Raw genomic sequence first — 22,446 nt, 5'->3', positions numbered from 1 at the left:
AATTAAGACTAAATGATTAAAACCCCTTTATTAACAACTTATACCTGCATTATTCATCAGTTTAAACAAAGTGAGAAACTTAACTACAATTAGTCGAAAGTGAAATATTTAATGTCATCAGCTCCCCTCGCCTGATTTACTGTGGTAACATGGAGCTCCTGACACTATGTTGACATTTTTAGGGACCCTTGTACTTTTACTTATCTTTGTGTGCAGCATATCTGTCCCGTGGATAAAAGAGTATAATGTTAGAGAACCCAAACAATTTATTATCACATTCCTGTTTATAACCCCATTTTTTCTTAACTTATTATTATTACCATATTATATTCTTATTTATTTATCTACTTTTTCTTGTGCCCTTTGGTTATTATTGTGTGTGAGTTGGGAGGGGGGTTCCGTTGGGTCAAGCATGTAGATAAACAGTGAATTTACAGAGATGTGTTACTCAAATCCAGAAATAAACCATGTTCAAGTGAAATCTTTATTATAGGAGTTTCACCGCAGCGCAGGTGGAAGTCAGAGCTGACGCCACGTGACCAGGGGGAGCCAATAGGAATGTGAGTTTCAGGTCCGTCCAGGTGCAGACCAGCTCTGCTTCATGTTTCCAAACTGTCATTAACTGTCAGAGGAGGCGATGTAGAGACGAGACTCATCCACGTGTCAGTTCATCTCTCGCCGGAGGACGGAGCCTGAGGAGCAGAGCTGCGGCTCATGGCGACGATTGTAGCCGCTCTCATGCTGCTGAGCACCGGCTCATGGAGTCTCCTCTGTCAGGGTGAGATCTTTTTATCTGACTCCATCAGACAGGACAGATGTGCTGACAGATTTAAAGTTACATCATGTGAATGTGTTCGTAGCTGTAAAATATATTCTAGGCATGAATCTCTGTCATGACCTTTATATATAATAATAAACCGCAGGGTCACATGCTGTCGCTTGGCAACACAAGGACCTGACCTGTACTTTGGACCCGGAAGTGTCCGTGTGTCATAGACACTGCTTAAAAAAGTCAAAATTAAAAATTAAGTCAGAGAAAACCAGAGAGAGCAGTTGTGCAGGTTGTTGGTTTTGGTCACGTGGTCACGATGTGCGCATGCGCTGAATATATATATATATATATATATTGACCAACAGGTCCATTATTATCGGGGCGTTAGTTTGATTTATAACTTTCTATTGAGTCCTGTTGTTTGCACTGAACGTGACTTTCAACCAGATCAGAAGTTTTTATCTATCTCAACTAAACACACATCAGCTCAGAGGGTGAGAGAGTAAACAAGATCACCGTCATGCTCCATTACACTCTCTGTTTCCTGAACTACACTGGAACTCTGAACACAGTCTTCTGTAGAGTCTGTAACCACACACTGCTGTGTGAAACTATTTAAAGGGATTTGAACGTCGTAAGTATTTGTTCCTGGAAAGTAGAAATGCATCTGCCCCAATACTTTTCTTAAAGCGATAGTTCACCCAAGAATGAAAAATCACTCATTATCAACATACCACTATGTCGATGGAGGGGCGGGTGAAGTGTTTGAGTCCACAAAACACTTTGGGAGTTTCAGGGGGTAAACAGTGTTGCAGGCGAATCCAATACAATTGAAGTGAATGGTTACTACTTCAAACGTAACAACATAAAACAACAGAAATTATCTCCATACTGCTGCTGTGGTGTCATCCAACTGTCTGTAAGCCTCGACTTTTAAATTTGACTCTAAACGGCATCATCTGCACAATGTTTTTTAACCTAAATGTCCGCTGCCGGAAGTAATGATGCTGCCGTGCACCATTGGGTGAGAGTGTGTTTGTGCAAACATGAGAGAAATTCACCCTGGACAGGTCACCAGCATATCACAGAGCCAACATACAATCATTCACTCTCACGTTGGCACCTACAGTCAGTTTAGAGTCTCCAATCAACCCAACCCCCAATCTGGATGTCTTTGGACACCTGCAGAAAACCCATGCAGACACAGGAAGAACATGCAAACTCCTCAAAGAAAGACCACCACCCAACCGGGATTTGAACCATGCTGCAACTGGTCTATATCCTATAGAGTTACAAATTAGTTTTTTATCTATTCGTTGCATTTATTTAGGAACAGTGGGATCGCTGACACAGTTTTTAAGGTTATAGCAGGTTCTTGGAATAAGGGAGCACTGGTGCGAGTAGAAGGATCAGAATAATTTTTGGAACAGAAAACCTTGCATTATTTCATCCCTAACATAAAAACCACTGTGTAATCACCTTCTGCTTTTGCATTTGTAGCTCAGACGTGTGTTGATAAGAGCAGGTTTAAGGAACTGGTGATCTACAAGGCGCAGCACCAGCCTCCATATCGGCTGAACTGCCCTCTGGAGCCTCTTCAGCCGTGGCTGACCTGGCAGAAGGACTGTCAGCAGCTCCACCATCAGGAGGGGAACGCCTACCTGGAGTTTACCAGCCTCACCTTGGAAGACCAAGGGAATTACACGTGTATGCAACAGGGCAACAGCTCAGCCTCATTCACTGTGCATCTCGTAGTTAAGGGTAAGTATTGCTTATAGTTTTATGAAGTCACAAAAACCCTGATACTGTAATTGTGCAGCTCTCGTGATAAGCTATTATTTGCCTCTGCAGTAAACGTAGAGTTTATATGGAGACTAAAGGGCCTACTTAAATCCACTGGCTGCACCTGTATGGGGACATTTTGTTTCAGCGAGCCCAGCAGCTGCAGTCTTATTAGGCTGTGTGATAAAGGCCTCTATTGTTTGCAGCTCCAGCAGTGAACACAGATAACAGTGGTATGTCTTTACACAGAGCCCCAGTGTTCCAAAGCACCTGCATTTAAACCGAATGGAGGCCTGAACAGACTGTGGGGGAATGTGGGAACCTCTGTGACACTGAACTGCACTGCTCTCCTCCTCTGGGACAAAAGTGAAGACCAATGTGACACCACGCTGCAGTGGAGCAAAGATGGTCAATCGCTCTCCAACCTCACTCTTTACACACAGAACACCTCCTCATGGTGATTTTACGACTTTTACAACATTGCTCATCATGTTTTGTTTGAGGGTGATGGTAACACAGAGTATCTGTCCTGCTTATCAGGTCTCCTGCTGCCGGCCAGCTGATGGTGAACAGTGTGTTGGTGATAACCCTCAAGGAGCTTGAGGATTTTGGGCTCTACAGCTGCACTTTGAGGAATGTCTCATCAGATTTCAGCTTGCAGAATTCAAGTAAGAAAACTTGAAATAGGTGCTGGGTTTTCAATGTTCTGCATCTTTTACACACCGATAAAATAAAATGAAAAACAAACAATAAGACAAACTTGACAAAGCAGATCAGAGAGAATGTGGGGACAGAAGACCCAATAATGCAGCACAGAATATGTCCTGTAGTTTATCTAAACCAAAAATCACATGATACTGTACTTGTGATCAGTGTATTTAAACTATAGTCTGTATATAAAGACGGATTACAGGTCTCCACTTCTTCACACTATCCAGAAATGAAGCTAAAATACATCCTGGGTATAAACACTGCCATCTCGCCCATTTGGAGCCAGAGTCTGCACAGCAGTGATAGGGGATGGAGCAGTGATATCGAGGTCCCGTCGATACACAAGCTCAACAAATCGTGACCCAGGCTCAGCTTTCAATCATGAGGCTTCACCTTGTTTTCAAATTCAAAACAACTTTAATTGTCCCTGAGGGCATTTCTTAGGGCACAAAGAGCAAGTCAATACAACAAGTAAGAACAAGAAGGAAAACAACCATGACATCAATGTCCAAGGACACTTGAAAATCAGTGCAGTATACTAACTGTAACGACCTCAGACAGGAATGCCGGTGGACTCAAATGCTCGACTCAAAAGCAGGTAGCAAATATAACAAAGGTTTATTTCTGGTCTAAAAGTACACAAACAAAAAGCGCTCTCTTGGAGGATCAAAAAAGTAATAAATCGAAACACTTGCAAAGCTGTGAGTCAAACAACAGATCATAAACTTGAAAAGACAAACAAACTTGGCTTGGCGGCGAAACTCTCATGGAAGGAACAAGACGAACTGGCACAGGACAAAAGGAGACGAGGACTATTTATACATGAGGAAGGGGAAAACAGGTGAAATCAATCAGGGGCGGGGAAGACGATCACACAAAGGGAGGAAGTCAGGGTCTGAAACGAGAGGGAAAAGGTAAGTACAAAATAAAACAGGAAGTGCACGACGAGACTAGACATGAGTGAAGTTCTACTTAACACAGAGTGCTCAAAACACACATGACTAAATGTGGACAAAACACAGGCATGACATAACTTAAAACATGAACGTGAATAAACTTAACATAATTGACGAGACATAACACTAACATAATGTATATGACTGTAAAAGGACGGTGAACAGGATAACAACTGTAAAAAATATAGATAAATACTGAATGATTAAAGTGATCATCATTGAGATAAGTAATGGAGAATTACTTACAGTATATTCATAGCATCAAATGAAAAATAAAAACCAAATGTAGCAGAAAAAATTACACTTGAACAAACACCAGTGTCATAAAAACTAACGAAAATGACAGAAACCATTTTTGAGAAAAAAAAACATTTGATGTCTACTGACTTTTTAGTGTGGTCCATGTCCCATCAATTAACATGGCAGAGGGAATTATGACCTATACTGCAGCCAGCCACCAGGGGGTAATCAAGACATTCCCTTTTGGGAAGCTGTCATGTTGCCTCACAGCATGTAAGCCCATAGCAAGGAGCCTGGCCCAGCATTTCATATGTCAGCGCCAAGTTCAGTATCGTTTTGATTTTCAACATGGATTCATTTCAAATAATCTCATCTGTGAACCAGTAATGCATCAATCATGTGATTATTCAGACACACTCTACACAACGAACTCATCTATTGTTTGCTTATTTTCTTTGTATTATGATTTTTGTGTGTGTTCAGACAGACCCAGCCACACAGCTGCTGTTGTTGCTGCCGTCGTCCTCCTCCTCCTTCTGGCTGTAGCTGCTGTCGTGTACTCCAGGTGTCACCTCAACATCAAACTATGGTACCGGAACTCCTACGGAGACTATGAGCTCAATGGTGAGACTGATGCTGAGGTGCCAATAAATACCGAAAATAATGCAGCAGTGAAGCCGAACTTCTATGATTGTGTTTCTCTGTGTCATCAGACGGGAAATTATATGACACCTACATCTCCTATGTGAGCAACGACTATGACAGGAAGTTTGTCAACTTTATTCTCAAACCTCACCTGGAAAATAAAAGTGGCTACAAAGTGCATCTCAATGACAATGACATCCTACCTGGTGGAGGTCAGTTCACATTCTCATACTATTTTACAAGGATTAAACTGCATAAATATCCCTGTAACCACCACAAATAATATTTCTCGTGTGGTTTTGGGTCCAATATGTTGATATACTGTGTCAAAGTGAAAAAATATATATTTTTGTCATATGGGCGAATTAAGCTGAAAAAAAGATTACAAAATATAAAGAGGCAAAATGAAAAAAGTGTTAAACTGCCAAAATAGTCAAGGACTCTTCAGGGTTAATGTGCATTTTATCTTGTTTATCTTGCTTAATAATCAGAGATACTGGATTCTGGGTTGATGTGGTTTGCCACTTACAAATTTGCTTCTTTAAACAATACACCATGTGTCTCCAGAACCTTCTGCAGAGCTGTTGATGAACATGAGTCGCTCTCGGCGCCTCATCGTGGTGCTCTCTCATGCTTACCTTGAGCAGGACTGGTGCTGCAGTAACTTCAGGTCAGACTCACAAACCCCAGTCAAATTATTATGGCATCATTACAATGTACCAAGTGTTGTTGTGATGTACCTCGGTGTCTGTGTGTATACATGACACTGTTGCTGTGGGTTTTGTTTAGACAGGGCCTTCTGCACTTGTTAGAGATATGTCAGCGGCCCATCCTCATCATGTTGGAGGGGCAGTCCAAACGCATGAGGCCTGAGGTGAAGGAGCAGCTGAGTGAGCAGCAGCACTGCCTCACTGTTCTCACCTGGAGACACAACTCTGTGGTAAAACCTGTTACTGCTCTCTTGACAGAAAGAAAGACTTTTGATCACATCTACAAAATACAAAAATACACCATTATTATGATTCTGTACTGAGTAGTATTTAAGTCATTACTCTTTATGCAGAATACCTTATAAATGTTATACCTGACATCAAGGTTCTGCCCCTTCATCTCTCTGCCCTTTGTGTGAAGGAATTAAATGTGGAAAATTATCTTGATGATGATTTGACTATTAAACATATTTGTAGATCCCTTTAATCACCTGAAAACATGTGTTTAATTTCCTCTAAAGCATTAAATATTAACCACTAAAGAAGTAACAATCAGAATTAAGAGATCACTCAGGTAATCTGCTTCCTCAGGACTTTGTGGATGGGATCAGATTTTACACTGCAAATCAGAATAAAAACAGATGAGACAGTCTGGACAGTACTGTTACTTTTAAATCATTTGCTAACAACAACTTATGCAAGTGTGATTTTATTTTAGTAAAATGTGTCATTGGAATAGATATGAATATAAAAGTATAAACAGTACTATATAATATGATATAAGCGAGCAAGGCTAATTATGGTTCAAGAATAATGAATGTCTCAGTCAGACTCTAACAGCATGATGTTATATTTGGTCCTTCTGTTCACAGACTCCTTCCTCGGTCTTCTGGAAGGAGCTGGACTTATTGATGCCTCGCCAGGTCTCCTTCCACGCTGAGTACGCAGGTGACCCACAGACTATGCTTCAAGACGACAAAGACCCCATGCTGACCCTTGAACCCGACTACCTAAACTGCAACTCAGATGTTGACCCTGCTGGAGATCTGGGTAAGAGCAGCAGTCACTAATATTATATTAACTCCTTACTCTTAATAGGACATTGCAAATACCTTTGCATACATTAAAAATGCCATTTTTTTTGCACATGCAAATTAAAGAAACTTATTATAAAGTTGTACTAACTTGCACAAATTACAGTGAAAAGTATGAGGTTCTATGTAAAAGTTAATAATTCAGTACGACAAAATACTGGGCAAGTAATTTCATGTTAAACTACCTGACCATGACTCATGTCCATATTGTAGTAGTAAATTAAATGCTTGCCACCTGTGTGACTTTTATTCTACTTTCAACAACATGAGAACTAGAATAGAAGAAGTTACAGCCTTTACACACGTTTCAACAGACTGAACCTGGACCTGCATTTGTCCTAGTGTGAATCAACACAGATTTGACTGTAGTTAATCTTTAACTTCAGTATTAGGAAATCATCACCCGATTATCTTGTACATATCGGCAGTATTGACTTGTCTGTGATGTTAAAAACAGTCATTTAGACGTCTAGACGTGCTCTTTCTATCTGTTTATACAAAGCGAATATCAGTGTATCATGGCAGTAGTTTCATATCTGATGGGCAGATATGAAATCTTATCAAACTTCTCAGCAGGAAATACTACAGTTATATGTCACATTATCTTAATAAGTTAATAACGACACAGCTTAAACACCATAAAAGAAAAACATATTTGCATGGATTTTTGAATATTGATTTTTCAAGCTTTTCTCTTTCTACTGCAGGGCTCCGCCTCCCCGTGTACAAGGCTCTGGCCTGTAAAGCCCCCGTCCTCCCTGCTGCTCCCATCACAGCCACTGAACCCAAACCCTCAGACATCGACGTGTCCGACTTGGGCTCTCGCAACTACGGAGCCCGCTCAGACTTCTACTGCCTGGTCTCTGAGGACATATGAGCCGCACTACCCTCAACTCTGAAAATGACCACCTAGCGTGACTTTATATTTATCCCTGTTGAGTAGCTAAATATTTTCCTTTTCTTTATGATGTGTTGGTAAAAATCAAAATATTACAGTTTTATATTTCCTTTCACCAAAGACTGAGTTTGATGTTTTTGTATTTTGTACTGTTGTGAAAATATTTTAAATCTAAAGTTTGTGTCAATCAGGGAAAGAATCGACCTTAATTACTGTTTTTACTGTTTTAATCCATGAAGTTTGTTATAGTCGTCCAGCAGAGGGCAGAGTAATGTGTGTGTGTGTGTGTGTGTGTGTGTGTGTGTACCTGCAGAGAAAAAAAGAGCTGAAATAAGGGCGCAGCAGGGGAAGGTCTGGTATTGTTCCTGTCTGAGCAGGATCAAATATGTAAACAGGGAGTGGCCACCATTTCACCTTGTTAATGTCAGGATTTTTACAGCTACACAACAATAAAGGCTGCGGCACACACACACACGAGAAATGCTTACAAGACATTTCATTTCGACATTTGTCTCTTTATTAGTTAAAAATATCCAGATGATACATGTGCCTGAATACAACACAAAAGCAAATATGAGCAGTCAGTGTTTTCTCAAAACACAAACACAGTGACATACACACTATAGTTAAGATTATTTTTCTTTTACGAGTCAATTTAAATAAATTCAATTGGCCAATTGAAATAAATTCAATCTGAAAAGTGTTACATTTTGCAATTGGTCTTAAACACTAAACAAAGGCTGTCAACAAAGGTAAGACCGTATCCTTCCACCCGTGATTCACATTCACACCATTTATTACGTTAGACTAACAGCAGTTATATAAAACAAGAAGGAAACAGACTTAATGTTACTTTATGAGCTCTCTATGTTTTCACACAGCATTTTATAAGATGAGACAGATTTTGCAACTTTAAAAAGCCCACAGCTAAATGCAGAAGTCCACTAAAGAGGCACAATCTTGATCCCCAGATTTCTGAATCAAATCTATTTACATCTTTGCAAACTGTATATCTAAATATCTCTTCTGACGTACATTCACTTATAACTACACGTTATAATTTTGACACATATACACACTTTTATCCAAAAGGTAAGTACAAAGCTACACGTATTAAAACATGTCTGTGTAAAAGAGGAAGCATTATTTACAAGAAGAATGCCACATTAGTACCGACTGTTTTGTATTTAATGCAGTGGATTAAGTGCAATGAGAAGATAGAGGCACAAGTGTCCTGCATGTTGTCATTTAAGACTTTGACAAACGATTTTTAAAAAGGCAGATACACAAACAGCTGTTTACAGTTTTATCTGGATACATGTTGCCCTGGAAAAAAAATCCCTGATTCTGTACTAAACACACATACACAAACACACACACACACACACACACAGCTCCAACTAAGAGGTTAAGGTGCACACATTTGTATCAAGAGTCCACAGATGAATCCGTCGTAGCTGGATTTCTTACAAAAGTCCATTGACTTTTAAAACACACACAAAACTCTTTTCTTTCAGCAGGTAGATCCTCTATCACCGATGTGTTCATGTTCTTCTGTTATCTTTGGAATGAATTAAGAGTTTATTTACTGCTCTCCCATAGGGTGCTGGTAGAGTGCAGGACTGATGGGTGTTTAAGAAGTGGATGTGTACCACATCACCTGTCTTACTTGTTTTAAAGCATATCAGAAAAATCCAGTCGTGAGAACCCTTTCTGTAAAGCAAAGAAGAAAAACAGACATGAAACACAAAAAGATGATCGTGCAGGACTGTTTCAATTATTTCTCCACGTAGTACTTATACTTCACGCCACAGAGGTGTGAACGACAGCTCATTTGATGTTGAAGACCTGGAGTGACCTCTGAGCTCACAATGCAGTGTAATAATTCAGTGTTTAAATATAAACGTACATTTTTCACATGTACATATTTTTTTATTGAAGAATATATAATATAATAGTATATAATATATATATATATATATATATATATATATATATATATAGAGAGAGAGAGAGAGAGAGAGAGAGAGAGAGAGTCCAAAACAAACATACACACATTTTTTGTTATGTCGTTACTTGTTCATTAGGGAACAGTCAGCGCTGCACCCTTGGGTGGGGCAAGCTGTGATCTGCAGAAGGCAGTCAACCGAACGTACCCGCCTCACTGGGTGAAAGTATGTGTGTGTGTGTGTGTGTGTATGTGTTGAAAGAGCAGCAGATATATACAAGTTTTGAACATGTGCTGCCCAAATGATATGAGAACCACAGATACACACACACAAAATCTCTTCCACTCTCACTCTTTTTTCATGCTTCAACACTTTGACACACGAAACGAGTGCACACCAACACACGCACACACTCATAGATATTGGAATGAAGGTGGGGCCCCATACATAGAAAGTGCTCTACAGATCATTGTCAACACACACACTGTTCCTGCCAGTGTTTTCTTTTAAACTGAAAACATTGTGTAAATTTTACACACATTTTATATTTTTATTTTAAATGTTCAACATGTTGATGATGGTTTCTTTACTGTACTTTACACAGCATGCAACATGCAAACATGGGGAAATTTGACCTCTGTACTTAACCCATCCATGTGAACGGAGCACACACGGAACAGTGGGCAGCCATGAAGGCGCCTGGGGAGCAATTGGGGGTTCAGTGCCTTGCTCAAGGGCACCTCGGCAGTGTCCAGGAGGTGAAATAGCACCTCTCCAACTTCCGTCCATGCTGGACTTGAACCGGCAAATTGGGGTTCAGTATCTTGCGCACGGACACTTAAGCATGTGGAATGGAGAAGACTGAGATCGAACTGCCGACCTTCTAGTTGGAGGACAACAGTTGCCCAACACAGGTGTGTTTTTTATAAATATTCATATTGACAAAAATATAATGTGTAAATAAGCTGTAGTGTAACGATGACAAAGGTCAGAAGCTTTCTTCAGAAAAGTGACAAAATTCTTCTACGAAGAAGAATGAGAGTAAACTTTTAAGACCTTGATAAAAAAGTGGTTTTATAATATTGTACCTGAGCAGCCACTGAGTTTAAACACATCGTATTTATGACCTATATCATGGTTCAGTAATAGTTACAATGCTCTCCTGTGTTGATGTGATCAGTAAGTGAGTGAGTCCTTTCATCAGAAAATCAATGATTCTTGATTTTTGGGGGGCAATATCATTTCTACGTTGTCTCACCGCTTTGTACTGTCTGTGCAGTTTCTTGTACTGGTACATGTTGCAGAGAACTGTGGCTGCTGCTTTGGCTGCTTTCATCTTCCCAGAGCTGAAAAAAACAAAGATCCGTCACAAATGAGCTTGTGTGGGACGACAGGCTGCAACATTCTGTGCAACATTTAGTATCAAATGTAATGTAAATGTTTAAATATGTGTAGCAGGACTCATGATAACACATTTAACTAATACAGAATGTTTTATCAATCACCACGTTCAGACCTGGTGCCACTCGAGGCCTTGATGTTGACCAGTTTGGGCAGACCGCCGAAGAAGGTGATGTCTCTGGCCGCTAAAGAGCTGCCCGTCACCAGGTTGTTGAGAATACCACAGATGTTCACCACTACATCGCTGGACGGCTCCTTCTGGTGCCCATCTTCCGGCAGCTTGGTCACCAGGTTGTTTACAACCTTCGTCGCTGAATATAAAAATATGTATTGTTAGGATAACACTGCACATTCAAAGGCCTCGAAAACCTTTTTCATAATCAGCTTTTTACTATTAGAAATGATATGATGAACATGAACATACAGATTCCTGCCAAAGTTCAAAAAGTGTGTTGCTTCTCTACAGACTGCTGTCAATCAAATCTGATAAAACAACTCCTACACAAAAAAATATTAATAACTTCAAATTGGACATTCCTCAGAGGGGAACATAACACCAATAAAATAAAATACAACATTTCAATGCCATGAATTGTGTGAAAATTTCACAAGTAGATTTTCAGTTGCTTTAAAGGTTCAAATGGTCAGAGCTAATATTTGCTACCCTACAAAAAAGTGAAGGGGATCGCCCAGACAAGCTACAAGAAGGTAAACACATGTGAGAAGTGAGTCTTCTTCCAATGTGCCATATTTTTAAAAATGCAACATGAAGGAAAAATGGAAGACCAACCCATGTTGCCCTTGTCCTTGGCATGACGGGACAGATTTCGGAGGAGGCCTGTGATGGAACGCAGCTCCACGTCTTTGTTGGTACGTAGCAGGTCCATCAGCATTGGCAGCATGCGCTCCTGCTCCAGAGCCACCCGGCTCAGTACTGATGCCCACTGCAGGACAAAGAGGAAAATAAATATTATGAGACAAACTACGATCGTAGCATTTTAGCCTTTTCACAGGTGAACCGAAAAATATATGGTTCTTACCCTCATGTCTCCGGCTGTGATGTTCTGCAGAGCTCCGGCGGCTGCCTCGCGGGTGGTGGAGTTGATCTCGCACTGATGCAGCACGCGGTTGTACACCCCAACTATCTGAGGGTGCCACAGCCACTCCATACCCTTTGGCACCCGTGCCACCTCAGTGAAAGTGGAGAGATCCTGGTTCTTGACCTGTTGGAGGAAGGAACACAAAAGGAAACAGAGTTGAGATGGAGGTTCTGGTTCCTGGACACAAAAAGCCACAAGTTGAACATGTACGTACGTTTTTAGCTTTCCTGCTCTGAGGTGTAAAGCAACCAATGGCCTCGCCGTTCCCTGAGTCCTGAGCTCTGGTTGGTCCTTCCAGGCGCATCATGGCAGATGGAGGCATCTCATTGTAGAGCTGGTAGGAGAGGTTCCGCAAGACACACACTGCGTTTTCCACCCCCTAAGAGCACACACACAGATACACACAGTAAAGGTAAGATGTGGGTTGAAGTGATGCTGTTTGAATGAGGCTCAGTCTCCTCCGGTCTCACCTTGTCTTCTGCCTTGTTCGCATTGAGGGACGACTGGATGTAGTGGACCAAAGAGTCCACCAGTCCGTTGGTCTCTCTCATCTGCTGACGAGTCTTCTCGTTCACAGAGCTCAGATTCCTGCACACACAGTAATTAAAGATAAAAGTCAGTCAGGAGTCATGCATTTCATTAGATGCAAATGGAGCACAGCACAGTTTGGCTTGCAGGGGCTTTTCCACTTTTGGACCTATGCTTCACCTTCAAATTTTTTTTGATCAAAGCAATAATTTTCTAGATAAATAATTTGCAGAAAGCTTTGCAAATATTCCCCACATGCAAATGTATTCATTAAAGCCCTCAGGTGTGCACACAAACAGAGCAGAACAAAAGCGACTGGAGGCAGGAGCGATGCAGGCTTCTGCAAACAACAGTGAAGAGTAATGGGTGTGGTAAAAGCTCTGGTGGCTGTCAGCTGACACACGAGTTGACTGGACTGGTTTACCCGATGCAATGTGATCATGGGAGAAGAAGCAGGCGCAGATGAACCAGAATGAAAAAACTTGTTTCAGTAACACTTTGCAGCTGCAGGGATGGAACGGAGAAAAATATTGGTGCACCTGAGGCATCCAGTGGTGTTGTAGTAAATGTCGGCCTCGGAGGGGGACTGAAAGATGTCGTCGTAGTCTCCGCCGCCAGACAGAGGGATGAGGACCTTCTCGGTCAAATCAGGAAGGGTCTCCCGGGCCAGTTTCTCCTTCAGGTTGTCTTTGGATGAAAGATTCCACAGGATACCTGCACACACACACACACACACACACCAGGAACGTGTCAGCAACATCCTCATCTAGGATGTCAGAAGTCTTAACATTTTCATTTGAATCATTGTGAAGCATTTTGGGAAATACCCCTTTTGTCTTTCTTGTCGAGAATTACGTGAGAAGATGGATGTAGCTTCATAATCATAAAAATCTAATTTGAGCTGAACTCTGCCAAGATCAGAAACTGAAAAAGCACATCTGCTTTGTTATTTATCTCTTTCCCAAAGATTCTTTTCTCTGTACATGTGACACCGACACAAGCTTTCGCAGTCCAGTAGATATAAATCACTGGGGCTCAAAGGGAACAGTGACAGGAGCAGATACACTGTTAGTCCACAGGCCCAGACAACTCCCTCACACTCCTCCTCCTCACACACCCAATAGAAAAAGATAGCAGCTCCACCTCCTGCTCTTTGTGTGCTTAATACACACTGCATTCCTTTCACATCTCCACACTGTGGTGTCAGGGTTGCAACATCCTTCTTTTTCTGTAATTTTCGGGAAGTAATTGAGTGAGAAAGTGTGTTCACTCTTGCTGACAACAGGCGATGATGGCAGACGGAGACAAGACAAGAGGAAACTAAAATTATTCAGACCTGTGCTGTTAATGGCCGACAGACATAAATGTCAAATAAAGAGGAAATGAAAGCACAACCACAGAAAGAAAGAATGCTGATATAATGAAAAGAGTTTCCACTCCCTTTTAAAAAAAAATAAAACTGAGACTTTATTTACAGTAAACAGACTATCTGGATTCTCCTGCCATTCTTCCTGGGTGTGACTTTATATCCCTTTGAAACGCTACTGTCTGCTCCAAGTATTCCAAGGACACCACTGCCAAGATCATGTTGCATCCAAACACCAACTTATCAGCATTCAAGTCTGCTGGAGGTGAATGTCCACGAGAAATCTGCTCGGCTTGTCATCTCTTACTTTTGTCTGAAATCTGGGGTTTTCATACCTGTGATGTTTTTGTGGAGCTCGTCGTCGTTTTCCTTGAGCGCCTCGACCAGCTGCGGGATGCCGCCCTCTTCGATCAGCGCTACTTTATTGTCCATATTCTCGTAGATGATGTTGCGTGTGGCCCCAGTGGCGTAGCGCTGCACTTCCTGGTTCTCACTGTTGAAGAGTCTCACCAGCTCGCTGATGCCCTTCAAACGACGCACCTGAAGAAACAAAATCATTCTTTAATACTTTGTTTTTAACTTTCTCTTATTATTTGGTGTGCTTTTTTTATTTGCTTTAAAGAGAAACTAAGCATGAGAGAGTTCTGATGGATTAAAATCTTTATGTCATACAAGGCTTCTTTTAAATTCAGTTTCAGTTTCGTCTCATGTATTGTCTATCAATGTGCCCGGGCTGTATCCATGGCAGTGAGTAAGAGTTGCCAAATTCTTTTAACCATTCTGCTAATAGTGAGATAAAAAGATTCACAAACTGTGCATGTGTCTGTTTTATAAATATTTTTGAGCTGCTGAGATGATTTTGCCACATTTAGCTCTACCCCCTGTCTTATTTCACTATGCACTACTGTCTGCATTTGTTGGATTCTAATATGAAAGACCATTTCTTTTTTAGAGGAATAATTACACACTGACCACAAGTGTCTGCCTTTCCTCAATAGGCTAAAAGCTCTGAGGCGTAACTGAGTCATATCAGATAAGAGGTTTAATCTTCACTATATACAGTATCTGCCATTCAACATGCATACAGGGCAGAGTCCACATATGTTTACTGCCTGATTAAAAAAAAAGCAACGTCAAGCAACTGGAGCACCAGAATAGAAGCAAAGCTGTCTCTGCCTCCTGTCACCAAGGCTCATCCACCACTGGACGCCTACAGATTTTATGACTCAATGCGGATTGCACAGAGGAGAGACCTGGAGGAATTTGAACCACAAGTATAAAGTACCTCATGTTTGGCTTCGCTGTCGTTGTAACACTCATGTTGAATGTAGGCGGCGCCCAGAACCTGTAAATCTTGGTCAGAATCCCTCAGGTGTTGCACCGCTGTGAGCATGTCCAAGGAGGCGATCCTAGCAAAGAAGCAAAAAACACATTAAAACAAAGAATGTAAAACATTTGAATAATGTTGCTACGCTGCACTCTAAGATAGCACAAAATACTGCATGACCTCTGGATGTTCCAGTGAAAACCAACAGAGCTGCTGCAGTGATTACTGTAATCATTCATGGATGATTTGTGTCATGTCTGAGAAATTGTTGTATTTTTTTCGCTGGTCTGTGAAACGGCTCGGCTAACCACACACTGCGGGATGTGTGAAATGCAAGGACTGAAAGTAGGCTGCCACACCCAAAACCTGTTCCTCCACCTCCTGATCCACAGCTCCAAGTAAACGCACGCACGCGCACGCACACACACACACACACACACACACACACACACACACACACACACACACACACACACACACACACACACACACACACACACACACACACATAGTTGATAGTTGTGACGGCATCATACTGGTGGATATAGCTTCACTCTGCTACCGCTGACATCTCAGACACATTCAACAAGCTGAGTCACCAGAGGGAATCCAGCCGTCATTTCTGTCACCGAGGATTATGAACTAATTAAAGGATTCAGGATTATTATATTGGCATTTATTGACAAAATATATAGATTCATATTTTTCTTACATTCAGTAACTAATTAAAATAATTTATTAGTCCAGTCTATTCTAAACCCATTCCCAAGTTTCAGTTACACCATCAGGATGGTGCTGGGTGGTGATCAGGATGTGGCGCAGATGAAACTAAACCCAAGTGCCAGTGTCATAATAAAGGAACATGTTGCCAGTGGTTTTAGGGCAATAAAGGCATGGAGGATTAAGGTACAGTAAATAAACGTTTGGCTGAACAGACGGTTTACTCTTGGTTCTGGCCGTTTCTTATGACTTGATCAGAAAGTGCCAGAGAACACTTATGAGCATGCACAGGTGAGTTGTGGCTTGTTTTGAAAGCTATTTATCCACCGCGGTGTAGAAAGTTTACATCCAATAGTCGATATATATCAACATGATGATGTTCAACCTACCATAACACACATAATAATAATGTTAACACACGCAGGATCTGTCAATAATGGTGTGAGGACATGAAATGGAACGACATCTTCAAATGAAAAAAACACTGAACGTGTGAGCATCTCACCCGCTGAGATTCCCTATGCTGGCTCCCATATCCACCTGCCCAGTGAAGATGTCCATGCCCCGGCCAACACTCTGAATGCTTTTGGATGACATGGCGCGGGACATGGTGCCTGGACGCTGCATCACCAAGTTCCCCTGGGAAGCCGAAGACATTCCGGAAGCAATAAACCCCCCTCTATCCACCATGTCCCCTCCTCTACTGTAGGTGCTCCCAGACATGGAGCCCATGCTCATGCGGTTTCGGTTTGTAATCCTGCTGATGGTGCGCTGGGCCGGGCCTTTTAAAGTATGTTGATGGACTATCTCCGTCTCCCCTCCTGTCATCCCTCCGCCACGGTTAAGAGTGCCACTGAGGGATCGCTGCATGACCATGGGGCTTACTTCTTGCCTCATCTGGGTGGTGTACCCGTTGAGCGTACCCTGGTTGAACTGGCGGTTGAAAGTGGCATCCCGTTCCGAGACTAAGCTGCCAGCGTCGCTGTTATCGACTATCCAGCTATTCATATGCAAGGGCTGCTGCCGCATTGTGTGCATAGAGAGGGTCTCTGAGTCCATTCGGGGATGGGGTCTGCTTTGGTAGCTGCCCACACGCATGTCCTCTCTGTAAAAACTACCACCACCACCAGCTCCAGCTCTAAATCCACCACCTCCAGCTCCACCACCTCCGACACTGATCTTGTGGATCTGGGCCAGATCTGGGCCGGCAGACTGGCAGCTGAAGCCCGACCTCTGGGATACACGAGGACCCTGAGGATGAAGAGAGGAGTAACTGTTACGATCAAATGTGAGCAGCACTGCCTTGTATTGAACTGTATGTGATGAATTTGTAATGAGTCACCGGTTTCTAAATGTGATCACCGACATGTCAGGAAACAAAGGTCATGGCCTCAGGATTCATCATTTAGGCGTGGGGGATTTTTTTTTACTGATTAAAATGTGACGTATCAGACCGCAATTAGAAATCTACAAGTTAACGTTGATTCACGCTTACGTTCAGAGCTCAAACTTAAGTGGAATAAAGCCAGCGTTTTCCTGTTGAATCATAAAAACAGAGGAATCTAGAGGGTGGACATGAAAACCCTGATCACATCACAGCCTCCTGTGAAATACCACACATGCTGAGTGCTGTGTGACCCACTGTGACACCAGCAGAGGGTCGGAGCTGGTGATGTTTGATACGTGAATACATGTTGAGATAATCAGGCCGTACTTACCATCGTTCTGGAACCGGAGTACATGTAGGAGGACTTTGAGCTGAAGCTTGGGTTGTAGGTTTGATATTTCGTTGTTAAAGAGCCATCGTAGTCTGAAATAAAGAAAAACACATGATTACTAGATATAATACATATAATCAAATTTACAAAAGTCAAGAAACATTTTCCTAAAAGACTAAAAACCAATTTCAAACCATCTGTCTTCTAAAAATATATCTTTTGTATATTTTAAATCAGATCTTTATAAATAAATAAGAAATATGATTACACTCTCCACAATTGGTGGATTTAAAAGTATTTCCCAGTAAATGTGCAAATGAAAAGAAATGATGACAATTGACTTTTTCATGAATTCTTCAAACATTGATTCATATCTTTTGAATTCTTATGTGGAAGCAGAATAATGCTGGCTCTACTTGAAAAGCTTTGGCCGAGTGATGTTACCGCACAATGCCAAAAACCAAAGATATATCCTGTTTACTTTTCCAAGATTAAACCACATCGAGGCGCCACGCCTCTTTAATTTCCAACAATGATTTGCATGAGAAAGAACAGCAGATGTCGTGTTGCAGTTGGAGACTGAAACAGGAGGAGGAGTCCAGTCACCCGGTCTCTGGTTACCATTCACCTGGAGAATACTTCTCGACTCACACACACATGTATCTGTCAGCACAAGTAGCGTGTGAATCTTTTGCTCTGATCTACAGAACGATGTGACCTGACAGGTGAGGCGAAACGTTCACTACGGCCTGAGCCTCGAGAGGCTGCTCGTTGACTCAAATATCTGGGTCAACTGAAACCAGAAAAGTTCAGTGACAAAACCCTGTCCATTTTACTCAGTGTGTGTGCATATCAACTAATAATTCTGTCGTTTCTTATTCTAAGATTCTTATTGAAATCCTCTGAGAATGATCTGTTGTTCCAGGTTTGATACAGTCATGCAAACAGACATCAGAGTCTACAGCCGTGCAGCTTTGTGAGCCTTTACTAAAAATACTATACTAAAATAGTGTACTAATGACACAGTACTAATGATAAGCAATGATGTACTAATGATAACATAAGCTAAGGAGAAGGGCACTCTGAACATACCTCCACCAAGGATGATTGGCCACATTATCTCCATATTGCACATAAATTGAGATCAGATACATAAACCATGCACACAGACATTTTCTACAAACTGCTTATAATATCACCTTTTCTGAATTACTATCTTTCCACACATGCCTGATTTCTTTTGATAAAGATCGCAGCATTATCTTCTTTGTAACCCTGACAACAGAAAAACAAACAGTAATGAAAACCTGTCAGCTGAGGTTATCAGCAGTTAAAAGAAAGTGCAGAGTGCCACTAGTTTTTCAGGTAGACTATTTGATTGATGGATCGCTGCATTACAGCGAAAGGAATCAGTTTAAAGAACAATATCAACATAGAATCTGAAAAACAATTAAAGCCGATATGTTTAGGAAATACAATGAATTTGTTAATTAAGTTCTGTTCTGTTTTGGTGTGACTGGTAAATCATTTTGTGAGATTATTTGAAGGATATAAAAGCTATTTTGATTTGAAATTGTATTGAATTATTACCTTTGCAGGTTAATGTCTTGTGAAAGAGGGGCAGATTATATAAGATTATCCTTATTTCTGCTCCTTTTCATTCAAGAGTTGAGATTTTTAGTTTTCATTCAAATTGTTTTGTTTTGTCAATGAATGAAATAAACTTATATACATTATTATCACCATAAATTCATAAAATCATACACATTTGTCTGATTAATGGCAGTGAATTAAAAGTGTTAGGATCACCAAAGTCAGGATGGTTCATCCTCTGGGGAACATTTACAATTGAACAACTAACAAGTTACCTGCAGCTGCGTTGAGCCTGAACAGTTTTTACCCTAGTGAGTAGAGTTGCCATTTGCCGACACGCTTCACTTCTACTGAGCGGAGAAACACAGACACATCTCTTGGCCTGGATTCAACACAACCCTGGCAACGCCCGACACACCTGAGAGCCACAGTTCTTACAACGAGCAGCAAACACACCCTGAAAACTCGAAGCATTTTTCCTTTCCTGTTGTTTTTTGAAAACTGAAATGCAGTAGTCACAGAATCAGCAAACACACAAAGGTGTGAACAGCTATCCATATCAGGACTTGTATGGACTTCTGTTCATTGTGGACCAAAACCTTATTGCTAACCTAAATCATGACCATTTCATACGTAACCCTGACCTTAAATTAACCACACTTCAAATCTTACAATTAACTTTAACCAGGACCTCAGAAAATAGGTTTTGCCTCATTGGGATGGGGCTCTGGTCCCCATGAGGTCTCCTGGTCCTCATAAGGTAAGAGTTTATGCTGGAAAAACCCTGAAGGGGTAACAAAAACGAGTACACAGGTACGCTCACTCACACACACACACACACACACACACACACACACACACACACACACACACACACACACACACACACACACACACACACACACACACACACACTTTTTTTTCCATTCTCACTTTCTGCTGAGGCTTGTCCACATATGAACATATGTCAGTTATCGACTTAAAGAGAAATATGAGGAATAAACATTAAGTTTCAGAAGAGGAGGCCTTCCTTGCCGAACCCTCAGCATGTTTCCTCATGTATAAACACATCCGTTCACAATTAAATTCTCTAGAACCACAAAACCGCTGAAATTGCAGCCTTCAATGCAGTGTCGTTATGTATTCTTCCTCTGCTTGAACAGGTTTCAAAACATGATAGAGATGACGTGACAGTATTTTATGACTTTATGTTTTCCTCTTCAAAGCCACAAGCGTTGGCACCTCAGGGGAAAAAAAGCTAGAGGCTAGTAGCTAACTGGTAAGGTGAGAAAAAAAAATTCTCCCTCAGATGCAGTTTGGTTTGACACATCCAATCATGGGACGTGAAGGAATGTCCTTACCCTTTAGGGGACGGGTACACAAATTTTAGCCTCCATGACTTCTACATCAACTCAAGAAAAACCTGCGTCCATGTGTAGCTCATACACTCATTCAGCTCTAACTGCCTCAAATGTGTTGCAACACCTGAGTAAACTCCAGGAAACATTTCATTCACCCTGATCCTTCATGACAATCCCACTTGAACTTTGTCTGACGATGCAGCCAGACACCTTTTGACAAATTCAAGTCTTTCACAAGCAGACGACACGCCCGTCATCTCCCAGGTATCTCTTGAACTGTTGGCTCCTTTCAGCTGAGTAAGGCCTGAAACCCTATACCACAGAGGGAGGCTTTCACCTTACTCTGCTATCAGGGAGGATCATGAAAGCAGCTCTTGTTTGGGCCTGTTACACATTAACCCTTTCTCATGTTATTTGCAGGTATACACACACACAAGGAACACTGTACGATCACTGCTGTGTTCAGTGCAGAGTAGCTGAATGGACAGATTCCCCCTGATGAGAAACAAACCCACAGGAATGACACACACACACACACACACACACACACACACACACACACACACACACACACACACACACACAAACAGACATATTCATACATGTCACTGGAGAAATGTGATCACGCGTATAATCGATGAATCAACCTACAGACAACATATTAATCAAACTAAATTAGGCGGTTGGAATATTTTTTAAAGCGAAAGTGTAAGCAATCCACTGTTTCAAGCCTCTTAAATGAGCATATGTCTGGTTTACTTATACACAGATATTGAAAATAATCAATAAAAGTCAATTTTCACAAATAAATGCATATGGTTATGTGGAGAAGTCTAGACAACTTTTGAAAATATAAACTAAATCCAAGCACATTTGCCAAATATGGTGTCCAGTATCACACTTCCTCACTGGGTCAAATCCAAGACCTAAACTCATAAAGAGTCCGTTTTATGTCATTTATTTGGAGTAAAGCTAAAGGAAACATGGTTATTAGACTGACTGGTCAGACTGCCACACAAAACCACCTGCACCTACTCCTGTACCTGTACCTGTGTGGACACTAGGTGGTTTTATCTGTAACTCCCAGACTGATCTAAACTAAACCCAGATCCGCTCAGTGCGCACAGCCCAGACATGGCTCCAGAGCAGATCCAGAGCAGTCCCCCTGTGAAGGTGAGTTAAGAGAGTTCTTTACCCGACATGGCGTAATGCGCGGCTGATCCATTCAGACGCGGAAGTGTGGACTTCTCGGCCAGTCTCATCTGGACCTGCTGCTGGACCCGCCGCGTCCTCGACACCTCGTCCGACACGGAGCCCCCGTTCCCGAGTTGGACCTCAGACGGGAGCCCGTAGGTGGTGACCTGTGTGTTGGGCTGCAGGGCGGACAGAAAAGCATTCTCACTGGCCAAGACACTCATGGTGGAAGATTACGAGGAGAGACGCTGTCGTCCGGACAGAGCGCAGCTGGGAACAGGTTGTTGTGAGCTGGCTGAAGCTGAATGTGGAGGAGGCGCACCAGGGGGGCGGGGCCTCAGGGAGCACAGGACACCTGACGTACAGGTGTGCGAGTTGGAC

General features: G+C 41.8%; 2 protein-coding genes across 2 annotated transcripts; one reads left to right on the top strand and one right to left on the bottom strand.

Annotated features, from left to right (window-relative positions):
• The first annotated feature begins 555 nt into the window (after window positions 1–555).
• sigirr (single immunoglobulin and toll-interleukin 1 receptor (TIR) domain) lies at window positions 556–8,289 on the top strand. Its single transcript, XM_020079188.2, has 10 exons — window positions 556–778; window positions 2,273–2,533; window positions 2,804–3,011; window positions 3,095–3,222; window positions 4,945–5,085; window positions 5,175–5,318; window positions 5,674–5,776; window positions 5,896–6,046; window positions 6,689–6,866; window positions 7,618–8,289. Exons 1-10 carry the CDS (start codon window positions 715–717, stop codon window positions 7,785–7,787), a joined length of 1,548 nt encoding a protein of 515 aa, XP_019934747.2. The 5' UTR covers window positions 556–714; the 3' UTR covers window positions 7,788–8,289.
• Window positions 8,290–8,302: 13 nt separating this feature from the next.
• On the bottom strand, window positions 8,303–22,446 carry LOC109624483 (plakophilin-3). The gene is made up of 13 exons (XM_020079187.2): window positions 22,067–22,446; window positions 17,918–18,009; window positions 16,705–17,450; window positions 15,438–15,561; window positions 14,488–14,692; window positions 13,326–13,500; window positions 12,729–12,846; window positions 12,473–12,637; window positions 12,199–12,381; window positions 11,949–12,102; window positions 11,274–11,469; window positions 11,016–11,103; window positions 8,303–9,521 (listed from the first exon to the last, which is right to left on the bottom strand). The coding sequence occupies exons 1-13, from the start codon at window positions 22,287–22,289 to the stop codon at window positions 9,483–9,485; spliced, it is 2,508 nt and encodes an 835-aa protein (XP_019934746.2). The 5' UTR covers window positions 22,290–22,446; the 3' UTR covers window positions 8,303–9,482.

The sequence above is a fragment of the Paralichthys olivaceus genome, chromosome 7 (assembly GCF_024713975.1).
Source record: "Paralichthys olivaceus isolate ysfri-2021 chromosome 7, ASM2471397v2, whole genome shotgun sequence".
In the NCBI taxonomy this organism is placed as follows: Eukaryota; Metazoa; Chordata; class Actinopteri; order Pleuronectiformes; family Paralichthyidae; genus Paralichthys; species Paralichthys olivaceus.
The sequence above is the reverse complement of the archived record's forward strand: the minus strand, read 5'-3'. Positions and strand labels throughout refer to the sequence as shown.

Bases quoted from the DNA above. Each gene is read 5' to 3' on its own strand.
- sigirr (XM_020079188.2), top strand. From the start codon at position 715: ATGGCGACGATTGTAGCCGCTCTCATGCTGCTGAGCACCGGCTCATGG. The intron at 5,777-5,895 runs GTCAGACTCACA...GGTTTTGTTTAG, and splicing joins TGGTGCTGCAGTAACTTCAG to ACAGGGCCTTCTGCACTTGT. The intron at 6,867-7,617 runs GTAAGAGCAGCA...TTTCTACTGCAG, and splicing joins TGACCCTGCTGGAGATCTGG to GGCTCCGCCTCCCCGTGTAC.
- LOC109624483 (XM_020079187.2), bottom strand. From the start codon at position 22,289: ATGAGTGTCTTGGCCAGTGAGAATGCTTTTCTGTCCGCCCTGCAGCCC. The intron at 12,638-12,728 runs GTGAGACCGGAG...GTGTGCTCTTAG, and splicing joins CGAACAAGGCAGAAGACAAG to GGGGTGGAAAACGCAGTGTG. The intron at 11,104-11,273 runs GTCTGAACGTGG...TGTTTTTTTCAG, and splicing joins AAGGCCTCGAGTGGCACCAG to CTCTGGGAAGATGAAAGCAG.